The 21,134-nt window shown below is 38.6% G+C and overlaps 1 protein-coding gene across 4 annotated transcripts in view; it reads left to right on the top strand.

The window, feature by feature from the left end:
- LOC306883396 (ecto-NOX disulfide-thiol exchanger 2-like) overlaps positions 1-21,134 on the top strand; it is a 249,548-nt gene that overhangs the window by 193,465 nt on the left and 34,949 nt on the right. For all 4 annotated transcript variants that reach the window (XM_079438610.1, XM_079438612.1, XM_079438609.1 and 1 more), the window contains 4 exons: positions 4,954-5,160; positions 7,420-7,653; positions 9,014-9,226; positions 19,146-19,252. In XM_079438610.1, coding sequence (XP_079294736.1) covers positions 4,954-5,160; positions 7,420-7,653; positions 9,014-9,226; positions 19,146-19,252 — 761 coding nt within the window. The remainder of the gene's footprint in view (positions 1-4,953; positions 5,161-7,419; positions 7,654-9,013; positions 9,227-19,145; positions 19,253-21,134) is intronic.

Raw genomic sequence — 21,134 nt, 5'->3', positions numbered from 1 at the left:
ACCTAAAGTATACTTGAAATAGTTGCACTTCAGCACAATCAAATATACTTCAGTATATCTTTAGTTGGACTTCCGCACAACTAAAGTGCATTAAGTACAAAATTAGACTTTTGGTATACCAGTTTAGTGTACCAAAAGTACAGTTGCAGGGTATTTTTATTAAGCACATAAATATGGAATTGTATTTGTAGTATACTTGCAAAATAAATGTATTTTAAATACATTTTCGGGAATATATATATATATATATATATATATATATACACACACACACACACACACACACACACACACACAAAATATAATTGGACATCAGAGACGCTTTCAGATCAAATCTTAAATGTTCAAACCAAACATCTTTAAACATCATAGGTATGTTCAAATGAAACATTTTGGGCATCATAGATGTTTTAAAAATCAATTTAATAAAAGTATTTTAAACCATCATGGAATTGTTTGAATCAAGTCTAAACAAAGACGGTGTGATTGAATGTTGAAATCAATTTTGGGCAGTGTTTGACTGTTCAAACTGACCTGTTCATGTTGAAGCTCAACGACATTTCTGGACTTCATAGAATGTGTGAATGCTCGAATCAAACCCAGACCCTTTATGCATCACAGACTATTAAAACCATCATAGATATGTTCATTTCAAACTTAGTATTTTGGGCAGCAAATTTAGACAAAAAAAATACATTATTGCACTTTAGAAACATTTCATAACTGTGTGTAAAGTAAGTATTTCATAAAGTATGCAGCTTACTCTATTTAGACATTTCTATGGCTACGTTCACACTGTCAGTTTTTGGGATTTACAACTGCATTTTCTTTACAGGTGTGAGTCTCAAAATGCCCCGTTCACACAGCAACTTACAGTAGTTTCTTGAATACTGTCTATATGAACGTGCAACGAGTCAAGCCCATATTCATTACCAGTAACCATAGCAACAGTTACCAAAGTAATATCAAAGATGGTAAATAAATAAACGGTATATAAATGCACATTTGTGCAGCAGAGCGGCTCTCTCTCGCACTGTATGACGTGACAGACAACTAGTTGTCCAGTCCTGTTCCATTCACACAGCGCATGTTTTTCGAGAATGCGGTTGTGAGTCCTGAAAATTTACAGGTGTGAGTTTGATTACAGAATGCGGTTGTCTCACCCATAAATAACCAACCGTTCTGTGTGTGAACGTAACCGTATTAAGGACTCAAATACAGGACTGACAACCATATTCTGCTGCTGTGTGAGCGTGGCCTATGATGTCCAAAAATGTGAGCATGATTTAAATATGCCTTTAAATTCGACAAATCTGTTTAGGTTCAGTATAATTGCTTGAACCTTGCTGTGATGCCCAAAAATGCTGGAACGTGGCTCAGCAGATGATCGGACACAGTCTTTGTGCAGACAATACAACAATACACAATACAGCATACACAATACAACCACTGCAAAATTTTGATTTGTATTCAAAGTGTTGCAATGAATACAAATAAATACAAAGAAAAAGGAAAGAAAGAAAGAAGTGGGGAAAAACATAGAGATCATATATAGCTCTCCTGTGGAGAAAAGCCTGTTTAAGGTGCTTGTGATCGCCACAGGCTTCCTACAAGAGACACTGTCCTGCTCTCCTCTTTCAAGAGGGACAATACGCAGCAGGTAGACGGCTGTCAAGCTGAGTGAAGACTGGCTTTTGAGAAGTCAGTTCATCTTATCTGCAGTCTCACTCCCGACAGCCCACTCGAGCAAACAAAAAGCTCAGGACTTTACCTTTACCGCCTCACATGCACAGATCTGAGTCAGGCTTCCTGTGCAGTTGAGTCTTCTGGAGATCTGGGGCTTCACAGAGCGACATGCTTGTTAAGATCAACGCAATGCATCTGTGTGGTGCGACTGAGGCGTCTATCTTCAGTGAGGGTGGCAGAACTGGGCATTTTCTTCAGCTCTTCTGCCTCACTTGTTCCATATATGTTCTCACATCCCACGTTCCTATCAACTTCTGTCTGCGGAGCGGTTGTCATCTCCATCGTCTGTGAGTATTTGAGCATGAGCGAGACAGTGATACACCTGCGGCTGTCTTCATTTTAGCTGATTAGCGTTAAGCTTGTTGACAAATGTCTCTCGGTTGAGCGCTCGAAGTGCTGGAGGTACACAGTGCCCTCCTGAATTTATGTCCCAGACCCTCCTGTGTCATCTTAACTCACTCTTCAAAGAAGCGCCTTTGACGGCACAGGATATTTAGCCACAGAGCTGTGGGAAGAGCATTGGTTTGTGAAATAATAGGCTTTGATTTCATTGCTGTGCAGTTTCCACTTTGAGACGTCGTAGTTACTGGAGAAACTCTCTAAAGCTATCTCAGACATCTCAGATCTGATGCAGCGTTGTGTGTAATTTCATATCGCCGTCTAGGGTGACAATGGAAACAAATCAGCCACCGGCTGCATGGTGAAACTCATGAAATTATATACTTTACTTTGCTTTGCTTTCTCCCCACAGTGTGAATATGAAAACACAAAGTGGGTGTATTTGATTTAGAAAAGTTCAGAGGTATCAAACTCTTTCTTGTGGAGCTCCTCTGTTCCTCCTAAAGCAAACATCTACTCTGTGTTTTTATTGCTTGCTCAAAGTTTCAACTTTCAAGAGACTGCTGATGTCAAACTAAAATGTTTCATGTGCGTTTGACAAAGTAAACATTTTCTCACCTGGGCCAGCAACCAGTATTTAATGGAGCTCAGCGTAAGACGTGACGGAAGATGAAAACAAAACTACTTGCCCCTTTGAGATTCTCAGTGATTGTTCTTAAACTAGCAGCCTCAAGTCTCTCGTTCTATGCTCATAATGAGAAAAAAATCTACTTTAACGTTAGTATTCAGCTTTTAGATTAGTGTGCTGCACATTATGGGCATTTTATATGTGCTGGATGCGTTTGTGTTTTTCATAAATATGCCTTTGTACTGGCGGGATAATCAAAGCTCTTGATTGATAATAGTACACAAAAATATACATAAGAAAGTAGACATAATAACCATGTTCATTTCTAGATGAATTCAATAAACAGCTTTACCACTGCAGTATAAGGTGTTACAGCAGTGTTGCCAAGTCACGGTTTTCCAACGGAGTTTGGCTACTTTTATACTGTAGTTCTTTTGTTTCTTCGATAAGAGGCGGAATCCCCTGGAAGGAGGTTTTGACTCCCTAGAAGCCAAATGGGCTAGTTTTGAGTAACAATTGGGGTGGTTTTGTTATGCAGACCTGGCAACCCTGTATTTCAGCACAAAACCATACATGCAGCTTAAGGCGAGGTCACATTAACGAAAATTCACAGGTGAAACAATTGAATTTTGCTTGCAGAATTTCGCTGTAGAAAGGTAAATATGACCATACTTTATTAATATAAAAACTCACAGCCCAACATAAGCAGGTGCTGTATGTCATACAGTGCTGTTCCATACATATTCAAATTCATGTCATTCCTTTCTGGGCAAATCCTTTCTATGCAAATGAGGCTCATTTGAGGAACATTAACATATATTGGCTAACGCAGTTGACACTGCTTTCAAAGGAAAGACATGACACTATTAAAACAAACTGTATTTTATTTCAAATGAATGTTTATGTATGTTTTCTAGTGATCATGGCAACCATAAAGAATAATTTTTGGCTTTGTAAAGAGTCAATTCGTGAGGCTCAGAAGAGTGGATCAAATCATGGTATTCAATCTTTCAGATCCAGCCGAGGTGTGAATTGCGATCCGCACTAATTTTGTTGCTGTATTTGCATCAGCACCTGATTTACATAATTCCTTCAATGAATCAGGTGCTAAAATAAGGCAAGCAAATAAACAAAGTCCCATTCAGACTTCAGTGATGATCAGACAGACAAGTCATTTTATGCTTGGTAAACATGTTTACAGAGTTATTATTTTTTATAATACCACAGCATGGCATCCAAATCCCACGACTGACATCTGAATCGTTTTGGTCCATATGCATGCTCGTATAGTGATGTATTGAAGCTGTACACATATGTCACGTCCTCTAGTCAGTGGAGTATTATATTCTTTCCACTGACATGAGCTGACATAAATATAAAGCTCATCATGAGCCGCCACAATAAACAGGAGTTAGTGTAATGTTGGTGATGATGGATGGCGAGTGTTAGGGGGCAGCTGTGGGGTCCAAAGAGACTCACTTATTTATAGTGACTGGCTTACAGCCAAACATGCCTGAAGCGCTTTGCATCCGACTCTGTTTGGACCCCCCATAAGGCACGCGGTCCCCTCTGAGTCCCAGCAGGTGCTTCCTTCAGCTGCATTCCCATAGCTTGTTAAGACTGTCTCTTCAATCCTGATGGAAAGCATGGGTTATCACTCGTTGGTCTGCACAGCATCGCTGAGGAATCAGCTAACAGCAGAACATGGCAAGCTTTGCACTTGTAATCCAGTCATGTAACAAGTGCCGAGTTTCATTGATTATTCCTTCTCAGCCTGGTTTTCTCAATGCATCTTATTCATGGTTGAATTGGTTTATCAAGAAGAGATTAGCTTTGTGAACCTGGAGGTTCGAGTGCCATGTTCTGAAAATGAAACCAGTCAAGAGAAAGATCCAGTGACATGTTGAGTTTGAGTCCTTTCTATGCTAAGACTATCAAATAAAAGTGGCAAAAGGCCAAAAATATGTCAGTCTGATCAATGTGATTTGGCGCATTACCGTTTTTAATGATCTTCCAGATGAACCCTGGTATTTTAGATTAGAATTGGATAATAAATCATTTTAATGACAAGGTCGTTAAAAAAAACAATCAGTGATTGATTTTGATCTTTTTCATATGTGGCATCCGAGTCAATAATGAGCGATGGACTTAATGTGGTGAAAAATAGAGATCAATAACTAGATGAAAGAAAATGTCAAAAATTCTGTTAGTTTAATATTCTTTTGTGCTTGTCTTCAAAGACCTGCCTCCCCCGGCCACCAGAGAGAGACCGCCCGGCTGTAAGACGGTGTTTGTGGGCGGTCTGCCAGAGAACGCCACAGAGCAGCTCATCGTGGAGGTGTTTGAACAGTGCGGGGGTATCATCGCCATCCGCAAGAGCAAGAAGAACTTCTGTCACATCCGCTTCGCTGAGGAGCACACAGTGGACAAGGCCCTCTTCCTGTCAGGTACATGATCGGGGGGGATTTCCTCTGTCACTACAACAGTTGCTCTATATGAGAATGGTTTTATTTATTTAAATATGGATATATCTATGGAAAATTAAAATCATATAAATAATTTAAATAACTATAATGTATATGTAATATATATATAGTATATATTACATATATAATATATATATATATATAATATATATTCCCTTCATTTACATATATCATTGAAATATTTTAATTTACATTAACAGCAGCTATCTTGTAAATTAGTTATTTTCATTGCCGATTACACCCTTAATTTTTCACAATGTCATAAGCAAGAATACAAATAAGAGCACTAAATCATGCCTAGCGCTAGTGATTTTTGAATAATTTCACTTAACCTTTTATCACATGGAAATGAGGCCCATGTGTCCACAAGTTCCCTCTTGACTTGATGGATTGATGCAGAATTAATTATGGGGGCGGGGCTTCTGTTCATCACTCAAAGAACTCAAGATCTGTAGACGCTGGCCGTGGAGAGTCCCTGACAGAAGAGGTCAACGAGAAGACAAGCGCCGACACCTAGTAATACATTTCTGCCTTTGAACGCTGCATATCAATCACCTCCTCACATGAGCTGCTTCTCTTATCCAGTTACATCTTAAATCAGTCTTTGTATGCAAATATAAGGATGTCTGTCTCAGCCACAGAAAGCTAATTTAAAGTGCCGGTCGCTCCAATAATACCCTGTCCATTATTTATTCTTCTCTGAGTGTTGCTCTCTCAGTGCAGAGGGGTGAGATTGGAGCAGCGTCCCATATATTTTGTGGCCTCGTGACGCAGCTCTGCAGGCCTTTCCATAAATAATGGTGCTCATTTCTAACGTGAACACATTGCGTAAAATATTTAACAGCGTCTCGGGGCTGTAAAGCAGTGATAGAGGGGCGGAAGCAAACCATGAAGCTCTTTCTCATTTCTGTTGACACGGACGTCTGTGAATATACATTCTCCTTAAAAACACTTCAGCCTCTCTGTAATGTACTCGCGGCATCATACGGTTCATAATTCACCGGAGCCTCCTTCATGTACCGCTTGGCCATTTGTCAAGATACTTTTCCGAACAATTTTCTTTTTTATGTTGAAATATATAAACCTTAATACAAAATCACTTTCTTTTTTCAGCCCTATCACAAGCCACATTATTCTCATACATCATGGCTTGTCTGTGGTGGTAGGGTTTTGGTTTCGATTTCCTCGTCTGAGTCTAACTTTTGAGGCTGTACACATTTCGTACAAAATAAACAAATATGCGTGATTTGGCCTTGATATGTCAGCAAGCACATGTTAGAAGTGAAGCTTAAGCGTCAGAAAGTGTTTGTGGGTGTCTCTTTGTCACGGGTCACTTCATGAATCAGTGTTACTAATATGCTGTTTTTCTCATTACATTCTTCTGGTTTGTTAAGGCTCAATGTTTTTCTGCTGCTCTCATTTTCTTGTCCTGTTCTCCTTCCTTTTTTACTATTTAACTTCTTGCACTCTTTTTTTCCCTTTCCTTTCCTCTCTGTTTCCTTTCCTCTCCGTCCTTTTCTATACTTACCCCCCCCCCTTTTTTTCGTTTTCTCAATTTCCTGTTTTTTTTTTTCTTTTTCTTCTTGACCTTTTCCTATTTTCTTCTGTTTCCATTCCTCTTTTCCTTTCTGTTTTTTTTTTTCTTTTCTTGTCCTGTCTTTTACTCCCCTTAAACTTCTTTTCTCCACTCCCATTTCCATTGTTTTTTTTCTGTTTCCCGTTCCCCTTCCTCTTCCTCTTTCTTTTCCTGTTTCCTTTTCCTTTTCTTTTTCTGTCTATCCATGTCTTTTCTTGTCCACTTCTTCACTCCATTTCCATTCTTTTTCTCTTTTTCCCTTCATCTTTCTTTTCTTTTCCTTTGATTGGTTTACCCTTCCTTTCCTATCTTTCGATGTTTTTCCTTTACTCCCCTTCCCATTCTTTTAACTCTTACCCACTTATTTTCCTTTGACCGGTTCCTTTCCTCTTTCTTTTCCTGTCTTTTCTTGTCCATTACTTTAATCCACTTTCCTTTCTTTCTCACCTTTCCCATTTCCTGTGCTCCATTTTCCCTTCCTGCTTTCCTTTTTTTCTGTCATTTCCTCCCTTTTTATTTTATTTTCCTTTGTCGTCCTGTTCTTTTCTTTGCCTTTCCTGTCCTTTCTTTTCCTCATTTTCCCTTTCATCTTTTCCTTTTCCTTTCCTATGTAATTGTCCATTGTCCATTTCCCTGTCCTGTAGGTTATAGGATCAGGCTGGGATCAAGCACAGATAAGAAGGACACAGGCCGGCTGCATGTAGATTTCGCTCAGGCTCGAGATGACCTGTATGAGTGGGAGTGCAGGCAGCGCATGCTGGCCCGGGAAGAGAGGCACCGGCGCAGGATAGAAGAGGACCGAATGCGGCCTCCCTCGCCGCCCCCCATCGTCCATTTCTCTGAGCACGAGTGCAGCCAGTTAGGAGAAAAGCTCAAAGGTGGGACACCTGACGTGTTATGCTTGTGTTACAGTGATTTAGTTGTTTTTGTCAGTAACACTTCTGTTGTTCCCTGTTGGCTGGATGCATCTAAAAGCTATTTGTCTCTTTGAGTTTGACGTCCCATGCGCTTTAATAGAACCCATCTGTTTAACGACTGTGTCTCAAATCTGTGTCTGAGAGAGAAAGTGTATTAAAGAGAAGCTTTTGAGATGAAATCAGTTTAATTTATCCATGTGTATTAGCCACTTTTCCATATGTAATGGTTAATATGGAGTTCAGCTCAGTTTGCAGTGTTTACAGGTAAAAGATGAAGGAAAGAGAGGACAGGATTATATTGCATGCTGTTTGCTGGAGAAAATCTCAACAGCATCCGCTAGATTTGTCTGTATAATCAATATTGGGCAGTTTTCGACAATTATTTTTTGAATCTGTTAGTTCTGACTTATTGAGTCTGAATCAGATAAATGAGCAACTAAATCAGTTTATTGATGGAGAGGGATTTCATATTCATGACACATTAATGCAGTCTTAAAAGGGTTGATGGATTATTCATTTAAATTATTTGACAGCATCTTTTGATAGTTAGGATTTCTGTAAATAAATCAAAGCCTCCTAGGAATCTCAGTAAGACATGTGTTTGTGTGCTTTACAGGATTACAGTAACAACAATACAAAAACAAAATAATTGTTTGTCTTTTTTTTTTCTTCTTTTTTTGCAACACCAGTCATATTCGATGTACAGACAGCAATAGCTTTGCAACAGTTCTTCATCTGTCACGCAGTTAACGCCAAACAGCTCAGCAAATCCCTGCCAAACTGTTCTTTTAGTTTTTTGCAGATTTTAAACAAACACAACAACACTAAAAAATAATAGATTTCTGGAAGAAACTCCCTGTGGCATTCATTACAGTGATTTTCAGTTTCCTCTGTTTCTCATCTCATTCCCAGCTGAAAATCACAAGCCAAAGCTTTGTAGTTTCAGAGCAATCGGCTTGAATGTTTTCCACACGCAAGAACACACACACACACACACCTGTGTCTTAGGACTTCATGAACAACTGAATCATTTTTTAAGTTATATTACCCCTTTTAACAGAAAGCACACAATAATATCTGTGAGTTATAGTCCAAGCCTATTGCATGCTGCTGATGTCCGTCCCTGTTCTCTTGTCCTCTCCTAAATGTCCTCTACTTCACTAGTGGGTATTTGCTGCCTTTTCCGGCCCAATAAACATGTCCTGGTAATAAGTTTTGACACTAGAAGGTCCCAAATGAGAAGTGTTCCTCTCCAACATTGTACTCAGCTCTCGTCCCACCATCTGTTTCTCCCCCACCATTTTTTCCTTTCTCTACTCAGACGACTCCAATTTTGCTGAGGCGGTGCGTGTCTTGCTGACCTGGGTGGAACGAGGGGAGGTAAACCGCAGAAACGCCAACAACTTCTATTCCATGATCCAATCCTCCAACAGCCACATTCGCCGGCTGATGAACGAGAAGGCCGCCCATGAGAAGGAGATGGAGGAGGCCAAGGAGAAGTTCAAAAACGCCCTTGCTGGGATTTTAGTACAATGTGAGTGTTCCTCTACAGATGTTGCTTCTGTTTCAAACCCTAGTAAGCTGCTTACCCAGACAGCATTTTTGGGCATCATATGCATTTTCTGCTCACTAGGCTTGGAGAGATACTGATGATAAATTTACTGTTTACAACCAAAAAAAGTCACTTTGGGTTCTTCAGGCACTCTGCATAAATGATTTTCAGACTGACCTGGAAATGACTAAAAATGCTGTTTGAGGGATTGAAACGTTGATTGAAAATATTGGATTTTGGCCTTCTGCTGATTTCCATCATTATTGGTGGTGGATTTTACATGAATTATGATAGCTCACAGATCACAGCTCTGATGTAATAAGACCCAATTGACCCAATCGCAGCTGGTGGCTGTAGATTTGCATTTCTCGGAGGCATTGCACAAACCCTGAAATGATTTCTCTGATTTCACCGTTCAGAGCAAATATAAGGGCAAATACATGACCTCTGACTAATGCAGAGATTTAAGGCCAGATAATACATTTCACACATCTTCGGGTGATTATTTGACTTTTATGACACAGTTCACATTTAGAAGGGTTGGGCTTTATGTATGAAAATGTGTGATCAATAACTTGATAATACCATTCAAAAGTTTGGAGTCTGTAAGACGTTCTGAATGATTTTGAGGGAAGTCTTTGAAACCAAGATTGCATTTATTTGCATTATATTAATTTGATTTGTTGATTTTTCAGGAAGAATCTGTGTATTTCGTATCACTTTATAATAACTTTCATTACACTTAGCGAGCATTATTACATTGACATTTTTAACTGATCATAAGAACTGCAGCGCCAGCACTAAAAGCTTCTTGTCTGAAGAGCCCAGAAGTGCCTGTTGTGTGACGTCACTGTAGTTTCATCTATTCTATCAGACACAAAAGGAAGCATTCGGTAAATGGGTGCTGTCAGCTACCGCATGATTACACTTCACTTCCTGCCATCATGATAGTACGCCCAACACAGCAGTGCTTTGTACCTGATTGATCCAATGCCCAGAGAAATGGAACTACCACTCACACACTCACACATGTATAGTTTCCTTGATGCATGGCAGTGTGCATTTGATTCAAGTATATGGGGGGTTTGTGGGCATATAGAGAGAATGTTTCATTAAAATGCAACTAGGGTAAAAGAAATGGAACACAAATGAATACAGACCTATTGAAAGGTCAAGGCAGAGAAAATATTGCCTTGAAAATGAGAGATTTTCAAAAGAAAATAAAAAGTTAGTGTATTTGAATATCATATCTGTTGATGAAGGTTAATGTACCAGCGTGGCATGTATTTACTGAAGTACCAGCAGGAGGTATTCATTAGAAAGCTACACTTCTGAATGCAACGGCAAAGGTTGTTTTACTGTCTCTAAGAAAATCTGCCCAACTCTTGACCTCAAAAGCAGTTCATGCTCTGCCGTCAATGCAGCTTTTCCACGAATGGGTTTTATAGTGTACATGCTTTGATCTGAGATCAGTATGGACCAAAGGTAAGTTCTCCAGAGGCTTCTACCACTTTGAGCTGAATGCAGAAGAAGGTAGAGTATGTGAACCGCATTAGCGCACAGCTACAGACCTGTCATCTGTAACCTATTGGGCATGTGTAGATCAACACATGAAGACCCCGAGTCTTTGATTTGGTTTAGCTGCTTAGTCTCTGGACAGCACACCTGAGGACCCTTCATAGATTAAAAGTAAGTAACCCCAATCATTAGATTGTCATGTCTAGCTCGACTGATTGCTCACATAGTATGCATAGACTTTTAACTATTACATAACACTTTGTGTGAAACCTGTATGCATGATGCATTATATATAATGCACAATTCCTTATAATGCACGAGGAGTGTGCAGCGAAAGCCATTTTCTGTATACGCTACCTTTCAAATGTTTGGGACTTTTCTTCGGAAGCAGTTAATACTTTTATTCAACAAGGGCACGCAAAGATTTCTACTTATAATAAATGCTGTTCTTTTGAACTTTCTTTTCATCATAAAAATCTGTGAAAAAAAAATATGAAACAGCATAACTGTTTTCAATGTTGATAAAAATGAAATGTTTCTTGAGCAGCAAATCGGCATATTAGAACAATTTCTAAAGGATTATGTAGCACTGAAGACTGAAGAGTTATGATGCTGAAAATTCAGCTTTGCATCACCGAAATAAATTACATTTTACAATATATTCACATAGAAAACATTATTTAAAATTTTAATACTATTTCATAAAATTACTGTTTGTACTGTATTTTGATTAAATAAATGCAGCCTTGGTAAGCAGAAGAGAATTGTTTCAGAGACATAAAATCTTATTGGCCCCAGACTTTTGAATGGTAGTGTATGTATCTGTGGAAATAACAAAATTGTATCTGGATGTAGTAATATATGGGCAAACAAATGCCTATTTTTAGATGTAACAATATTTCATTTATAGTTCCTTGTTAAAGCAAATATATCATGAATAATTCATTGAATTATTCATTATGTTTTGTGACTGTGCTATAAAAAAAAGATAAAAGTGGTGAACAATGAAAAAAAAAAATATTGTGACTTCTAAGATGCACCAAAATATGTGCTTTTTCTTTGCAGGTGACTCTGTACCAATTGTTTTTTGGAAAAAAAATGGAGAATAAACAAATGTTAAAGTTCACACCACACTTAGTCATATTGGCTTTGCAGACTTGCCAGAAATATCCTTTATCTTTGTGTTTGTTGAACAATCAGTGAACCTTTTTTTAGTAATGTTATTCGATAGAAAACCTCATCTGAGTCTTTTCATATAAGGTATTCTGATTCCTTCACATAAAACATTATAATACTTTCATGGTAACACCTCTAAAGAGTAAATGCACATGAAACGCATGATGGCGCAAGAAATGTGGTGCTAATCATGGAGTTTAAAGGGATATTTCACCCAAAAATGAAAATTTGATGTTTATCTGTTTACCCCCAGGGCGTACGAGATGTAGGTGACTTTGTATCTTCAGTAGAACACAAACGAAGATTTTTAGCTCAAACCATTACAGTCTGTCAGTCATATAATGGCATTCAATGGGACCCACGGCTTTGAGAGTCAATAAAACATACACAGACAAAACCAAATTAAACCAAAGTCTCTTTACGACAAGTCATGTCACTCGGCAGCCATCTTTGAAACGCCTCTCAGGCATGCAAGTGCAGCTCCTCTCTTTGTATGGGGAAACATCAAATTCTCCTAAACTGTTCACTAAGCTTACGATTAAATTTTATATTTGAAATCACCAATAAAATCTGACAACTGTATTATAAATTATGTTTCTTTTGCTCAAATAGCGTTATAAAAAGCTTATTTTTCAGGCTAGATCAGCCAGTGCGCATGCGCAGTCCTGAGTGCACGTCTCAGTGCGCTGACTGTTTCTATAGCAACCGGGACTTCGAGCGGCAGCTACAGTGACGCGCTGACTTTACTGATTGGCGGGGCTTCCTGCGTTTGAGCGGCAATATTGAGCGTTGCATTTTTCCCTTGGGTGTTCTATAGTCTTTGATTAAACCCTGCGGCTCGTGACGATACATTGAGGTCTTAAGACATGAAACAATTGGTCAGTGCAAGAAACTGAACAGTATTTATATGATTTACACAGTTCACAACAGCCAGCGTGTGACGCATCAACATGCTCTGGTATAGTAGATGCATGCGCAGAAGCGATCTAAGCAATGAGTGGTGTATACGTGTGACAGATCGCTTCCGTGCATGCTTCTACAGTACTATGCCAGAGCACGTTGATGCGTCATGCACCAGATATTGTGAATGCGCACAGGACAGTTGGACATTGTGGTGGATCAGAGGTAAAAAATTATATAAATACTGTTCAGTTTCTTGCACAGACCAATTGTTTGTGTCTTAAGACCTCAATGTATCGTCACGAGCCGCAGGGTTTAATTTGGGTTTGTCTGTGTTTGGGTTTTTTCTCTCAAAGCCGTGATTCCCATTGACTGCCATTATATGACTGACAGACTGCAGCGGTTAAAAACCTTCATTTGTGTTCTACTGAAGAAACAAAGTCACCTACATCTTGGATGCCCTTGGGGTAAGCAGATAAACATCAAATATTCATTTTTGGGTGAACTATCCCTTTAATGCTTCATACTCTTGAAAGTGTTATAACCAGGGTTAAAATATTTGCAAGAACATGCAAATGATATATAAGGCATTATGAATTATACTGCATCAATATACAGGCTTCATAGAAAGTTTTCCTCCTCCAATACTGACTTCGCTGCTCTTATTAGAGATACGATTGGAATTCCTGATCCAATCATGGTTCACTGTCGTATAGACATGAAGATCAGGAATAATGCTTGATTTATCAGTGATGTCATACAGTAGCATGATCTAATTTGAATGTCATGGTAAGTTTCTGCTTATCCCTTCACAGACATCACTGCACAACACCACTGATATCTGTCTATCAGAGCATAATGCCATTCACTGTAGTCACATCCATCCTGATGTCATATATAGATGGAGTTTAACAAGCATCCGCAGACATAAACATATTCACCAATACATCTCTTCTCTAGTGACAGGTTGAACTCCAAGGGTGTTTTATTGTTTTGAAGAGACAAAACATCACCTTCCCAGAGATACAGACTTCATCTGCCAGAATATGTCTTTTCTGTTTGTTTGTTTGCTTGTTTGTGTTCTCTCTTATAGATATTTCCTTCTGAAGCCTGTCAGGTTATTCTAATGGGTTTAGAACGAGGAAACGGTGACTGTACTGATTTGCTACCAAGCCTGCTCTAGCTGTCTGTCAAAGTTATCTTCTATCAGGAAAACTAGCTACAGATGTTTCATCAGAAAGGTCACATCACCTTAGATGCACCTTCTAGTAGCTTGCCCTGGTATTTAGCAGCGTCCAGCTTTTTATCTGCAAGCAGCAGACAGCAACCTTTGATACAAACCAAGTATCTGGCACTCTAGTAATGTCTCGTCTGTCGTGATGGAACACGTGCGGCGGAACAGTCGCTCTCGCAGAGGAGAGAAAGCATTTTGACAGCTGAGCATCTGTCTTATCTGAACGCAGACAGAACACAGCAAAATAAAGAATGAAATGCAGGATACAGCTAAAAGCTTGCTGGGGTTGCAGCCCTGCAGGAGGATAGAGCAGCAGGTTGTCGCAGTGGCAGGTGGGACGCAGTGACAGGGGAATTCTGGGTAAGATTATTTCAGCTTAAGATGCTGGATTCCGGCTGAGGCGGCAGACGGGTGCTGTCACAAACCAAATCTGTGCTTGCCCCATCTAATGGATGGATTGTAGGAAAAGTGTTAATGTTTCTGTGAACAACCTCGCAAAACCAGCTTTCTTATTGCACAAATATGGGAGACAAGTAAATATTTTCATATAGTAGTTGATATTATAAATCTGTAGTATTTTATACAAATAAATTCACTAAATTATCACTTTGCTTAATGTCATAGATATATATTTCAGCTGAAAGACCTTATTATATACTGGAGTCATATTAGTAAAGGCTAAATTAGTTACATGCACAGCACATCCTGTATCAAAAGTGCTAATTCTTTGCTACATTCTGTCATTATAGTGCTAAATTATTTATATAATTATTGCTGTTAATAGTGTTCATCGTCTGTTTGATTACATGACACTAACTAACTGCTTGATTTTTCCGTACATTTCTGCCAAATGGATATCAACTTGAGCTAGGTCATTGATAAGCTACTACTAAATATAATGTAGAAACATTCATTTTCTGTAAAGCTGCTTTGCAACGATTTGCATCATGAAAAGCGCTATACAAATCAACTTGAATTCAATTAAATTCAATTGTATCTTAGAATTAAAAATTCACTTTGGATAGGCAGAAATAAACATTCAGATACATACAGTATCAACTGATGATTAATAATTACCATTATCAGCTGATATGGTTCCAATAATAACAATACTAACTTAGTGAAAGTCACACTACCTTTCAAACATTTGGGTTCGGTAAGATTTTTTAAATTGAAGTCTGCTGCTCGAGAAACATTATTATTATCAGTATTGAAAACAGTTGTGCTGCTTCATAGTTTTTCAGGACTCTTTGATGAATAGAAAGTTTAAAACATTTATTTAAAATATATATATATATTTTTGTAACAGTATTAAAGTCTTTAAATCAGGAGTTCAGTTTTGCTTTTTACTACAATATTTGTTTGGAAATTTTAGGCAATATAAACGCAGAGAAAGGCCAGTAACATACGAAATACACTCTAAAAAAATGGTGCTATATAGCACTAAAAGTAGTTAGTGTATAGCACCAAATCTTGCTGCTTCAGTGGTTCTTCAGTGGTTCTTTGGCATGACTGAGGTGCTATATAGCACCGCTACCATACAGAACCTGTTAAGCTCCTGTATGGTTCTTTGGGGTGATTAAGGTGCTATATAGCACCACTGCCGTACAAAGAACCTGTTAAGCCCCTTTAAAGGTTCTTTGCGACCCAAAGAACCATTGTTGGTGCTATTTATCACCATTTTGAATTGTTGTTTTGTTAGTGCTGTGTTTTAAATTTGATAGTCTTGTTGTATCCATCTTATTTCTGTGTTTTTTATTCTACTCTGTACAGCACTTTGGTCAACCTTGGTTGTTTTTAAATGTGCTTTACAAATAAATATTGTATTGTATTATATTGTATTTTTGTTGAAGAAATACAATGCAATATGGCACCTCTTATGGTTCTACATAGCACCATTTGACAAAGGTGCTGTATAGCACCTTTAAAGATATGGTGCTATATAGCACCAAAAGTGGTATAAAGTATATATAGTCTATATAAAGTTTATATAGTGGTATATAAATATGCAAATGCAGAAGTCAAGGCTAGACCAAGTACAGTATGTAGTAGCTAAGCAGCAGAGAAAGCTGCTAGTAACGCTGAGATCATGACTTCTGTTCCCAGAGAATGCATGAACATAGAAATGGAAATGTATACCATGAAAACAACATAAGTCACTTTAGATAAAAGCATAAATGTAAATGCACATTACAGTGCCATAGCCCAGTACTCTGGGGGGAGATTGAGTTATGTTCAAACGCCTGTGCCATTAAATGAACATGCTGAGCAAGACTGCTTTCAGACTGTTGCTCTGCCATGACACTGTAGAGAGGCCCATTACGAGAGCTGGCCTTGAGGCAGTGCTGAGAAGCAACACATACCTTTATTGCATTATAAACTTGTGATTGCAGTCCGACACAATTCATAATGATGCATGAAATCGAGCTTGCACGACTCGAGGCTGTTGTTTTGGCCTAAATCAGGCACAAGTTTAACTATTACTACAGAATTTTCATTTGTGGATAGTGAACAGGCAAAACTCAAACTAGTGACACTTTTTCATGGCAGGGCTGCTGCACATCAGACTAAAAATACTGCACACTTAGACGCACCTACACAATCTCAGTGGTGCATACACTCAGGCACATGCTCTCCGTCCTGGCTTTGCCATCTATCTCTTCCATCAAATTAAAGGATGCTGAAGTCACTATCGATCGGGCCTCTCTCACTCTTGAGCATGCCGTTGCCACAGAGAGATGTGTTTGGCAGCCTTCCTGACTCCCCAGGGTTTGTTAACCCCCCTCTCACGGAGAGAGAAATGGGATCTCTGAGTGAATCTGCATAGGGCACGTTATACCATCAGTAATGATGTCATGCATCCATCAAGCTGCTGGCACCATATGTTTTTGTCTGTCAGTCCTGCAGTTACAACACTTCAGCTGATGGATGCTTTGATGTTATTTCCCAGACATATTTTTTTGGATCCATGATGCATTGCACATGCAGAATCTCTTTGAAATATGATATGATAGTCTCAAATGATCTAGTAATGACAGTAGCTTAAAAGACCTATGAGTTTTTGCTAAATGTAACAGGCATGCCCAGATTTAAAGTAATAGAATAGAGGACAAAACCTAGTGAGATGCCTTGCTGTCTGTTTCCTACTGAAGTGTCGTTCACACTGGCAGTGTTAAATAGCAATAAACCAACCTGAAGTCATTTGGATATGAGTGACAGTGAACTTTGCCATGTAACAAAATTAAGGTATCTTGTGCAAATGAAATGTAATCCGTTAAGTGATTTTTTTATTTTTTTATTTTTTTTCAACCTTAACATTAGTATTTTAGTATTAGTATTTAGTATTTGCGGGTTTTCCTCGCTTCAAGCAGATTAGTATTTTTTTGTAAGAGCAAGACATTCTAATAGATCAACACTAAAATCATCACAATCACAAAATAGTTGGTAAAGCACTCCATTCATTGCATTGATGTATTTTACTGATATTTTTCAAAGTTTAACAAAAGTTGATCGGTAAAATTTGTTCATGTTTTTGAAAGAAGTCTCTTATCCTCACTGCATTTGTTTGATCAAAAATACAATAAAAACAATAATATTGTTAAATAATATGATTTAAAATAGCTAATATATTTTAAAATGTAAATTATTCCTGTGATCAAGGCTGAATTTTCAGCATCATTACTCCAGTCTTCAGTGTCACACGATCCATCAGAAGTAATTCTAATATGCTGATTTGCTGCTCAAGAAAAATTTCCAAATTTTTAAACAATAGTGTGTTTTGCCTTGTCGTTCACCATCTTGGATGATTTTTTTTTCTTCTCTACAAAGGATACGTGTGGTGCTGCCTTACGTTTAGGCCACAGGAAAGCGCATAATTATGCCGCCTACTTTTTGGTTCCGCTTTCACGTCATAAGCGCCCCGATATTACCTCAAAACACCGTCTAGGTTGGCAGATTGCTCGTTTTTGGAACTGAGTTTATGTCAAGAGATGTCAGAGCAGCACATTCTGTCAGCAGCTGTGATTCTCAGCAGCTGTTCCCCTTTCACCCTGCGCCTTCCTCCTGTCTTACATTCTCACAGGAAATTACTGCCATGTATCTCCAACATCCAAAGCACTCACGCCCCCCAAAACAGTTGATTGACTGCCTCATCTCTTAATTCTGAACAGATGACTATTTCTGGAAGGTTTGCTTTAATGAGTTTACGTAAGTGAGACGTCCTCTCTAATCTATACACACTGAAGTAATGAGCCCATCCTGTCATAGATGAAACATTCATCTCATTAGGCTTCCACTTGACGTACTCTTAAAATACAGGAGATGCTTTGACTATCCGGCCAGCAGAGTCGATGAAGGTGAGAGGTTTGTTGTGGTAATTGAGAAAGAAGAAACATGAGACGGAACAGTTGATTTCAGGTAACGCTGGGGAATTCATTATTCTGCTGTTTAATCTTCCAAGAGAGTCTACAAATCTGTCATTATTGACTCACCCATGTCATTTGAAACCCAAAGGATTTTCTTTCTTCCATACACCTCAAAATGAGATGTTAGGCAGAATGCTCCAGCTGCTGTTTTGCTACATACAACAACAGTCCATAGCTGCCACAGAAGTTAAAGCAATAGTTCATCCAAAAATGAAAATTGTGTCATCATTTACTCGTTCTCATTTCGTTCCAAACAAAAAATGTTTCAGAGATTGAAAAGCTTGTTGCTTGGACCCCAACGTTCTTCACATTATATTTTGTGCTCTACAGAAAAAGTAAGTCATAAGGGTTTAGTACGACATGAGGGTGAGTAAATGATGACAAGAGTATTCATTTTTGGGTGAACTCTCCCTTTAACGTGATTTTTTTCAGAAGAGACAGAAATGTGATCTCATTCAGATCTCATCCCTGCAGATACACCAGTCACCCCAGCTCAGTATTTATGCTGTATAGAGGGGGGTAGGGGAAAACAACATCACTTCCTTCAAACCTGACACAAATTTTTTCACTCCTCTGCACCTTCCCAATCGCCCCTCTCTCTCTTTCTTTCTTTGGACGCCCATACTGGCCCCTGCATCCCCTGCCACAGTTGAGCAGATTGTGTCTGTATTCCTCGCTGCTTCCAAACAAAAGGCATGGGACCATTTCTCCAAAGCCCAGCGCAAGAACCTGGACATGTGGCGAAAGCAAGCAGAGGTTGGTGTTTTCATTTCTTTAAGTGAATGTGTTCATGCTTTACATCTTCAGAATTAAGTATGCCGTATGTTACTGTAAGATATTAGTCTTTTCCATTTCTCCTTCCCTGCAAGCTCCCCATGAGTACTTTAACTATCCTGAAGTCCATGTATTTTCTTTTGAGTTGAATGTTAATGGTATGATAGTTTAATTGCTCAGCTCTCTCTGGTAGTGAAGTGTGACCCGACACTGACCCTGAGATTTCAGCGGTTCACAACTGGCAGGTAACATTGAGTCTTTTCTGATAGAAACCATAGAAATGCCAGTATCTCAAATCATTAGTACTCCAAAACCCATAAAGCTCAGTAAAAGAGATTTATTCTCTGTTAGTGGAAGCCGGAGACAGACACTGTGAGCAAATTAATGAATCCACATTTTTGTTGTTGAAGTGTTTTTTTCTGTCTCTTTCCTCTGTTTTCTGTGGTCATTAGGTAGTTTTTAAGACATCTCTCTGATTATTAGTGCACAAAGACCCAATCTGGTGTCTAATTAGCTCTTTAATTTCCATTGCTGGCAACATTAATACACTATTTTACATGGATCAGAGGGCTGATATTGTTTACATCTAATAAAACTGAGATAAAACTCCTGCTCAGCAAATGATGAGTGTGAAATCAACCGAGGACTGGACTTTCCATGTGTCATAAAAACAAGTTCCTAGTAGTTTGCAGTAATTAATTCTCATGGCTTTAGAGTCAACATGAATTTTTATCTACTGAACATGAATCATCAAAGAAAAAAAATTGTTTGTCTTCATAATAGCACATGCTAAATGAATGAAAAAAGAAGCAAGACGCATCAAGATGTTCTAGTGGGTAAACTTGACCTTCAGCAGCCTCCTTAAAGTATGTGTTGGAGAAGGGTAGTAATCTACAATCAACAACAAACTGGCATTCAGGTCTGACTTTGTTCTAGTATGTCACGGCCACTTTTAATGATTCAATCAATTCACAAGCTGAAGCCCCGTCCTTAATTTTTTCTAGCTGAATTTTGTGTTTCACTATGACTGGGTTGTAAATGTTCACTTGAGGCCATTGGAACAGCTTAAAGATGCAGGTACTGTAAATGCCGAAAGAGACTCCTCGCTGTTTAAGGTAGGTGTTTAAAATGGGTTGCACCATGTCCTAAATAATCCTTTATAGATTCTTATCTCATAGTTGTAATTCATTTTCTTTCATTCATTCTTAATAAACTTCATCAAATTTAGAGTCATCAGAAATGTACATTTCCATCAGAAATATTGCACACGTCCATCCATTTCCAGCTCATTGTGAAGCGCATTAAGACAAAAATCGCTATTACTGCCAGTTAGTGCTTTTGTTAACTTCATGAACTAAGTGAGTCCTTGATTGACTGCCTTATTCTAAATTTTAAATGACATTTTATTCGATTTGTCTCCAAATGAAACAGTTACATATAGAGTTCTTTTAGCACTTACCCTGTTCTTCATCTCTGAAAGGAGCTTATTAATGCAGTGGTAATTGCATCCATATTGAGCTCTCTCTTTTATTGAGTTCCTCTCATTTCGTCTCTTTCATTTCTCCCATCAGACGACAAGAAAGGGTATGCAACAACCCTAATAACCCTTGATCATTTCAAGAAGCTGATGTAGTCCTCACTTGCTGTTTTCATCCTCCAATCCCCCTTTTGCCCTTTGCTCTGACCACTTGACATAAGTCGAATATGTTTAGCCTCAGATATGAGGAGCTTCTCACTCCCAGGTTGGCATTGTGCTTGCAGCTTCACCGTGGCTATGACAGGAAGCCCTCAATGCTGTCACAGCAGGGTGAAGCCTCATTTGAGAAGAAGAGAGAGTTAGAGTTAGGAATATGCCACGCTTTCA

The sequence above is a fragment of the Barbus barbus genome, assembly GCF_936440315.1.
Source record: "Barbus barbus genome assembly, chromosome: 17".
NCBI classification, from domain to species: Eukaryota; Metazoa; Chordata; class Actinopteri; order Cypriniformes; family Cyprinidae; genus Barbus; species Barbus barbus.
This window is presented reverse-complemented; position numbering and strand designations above follow the sequence as displayed.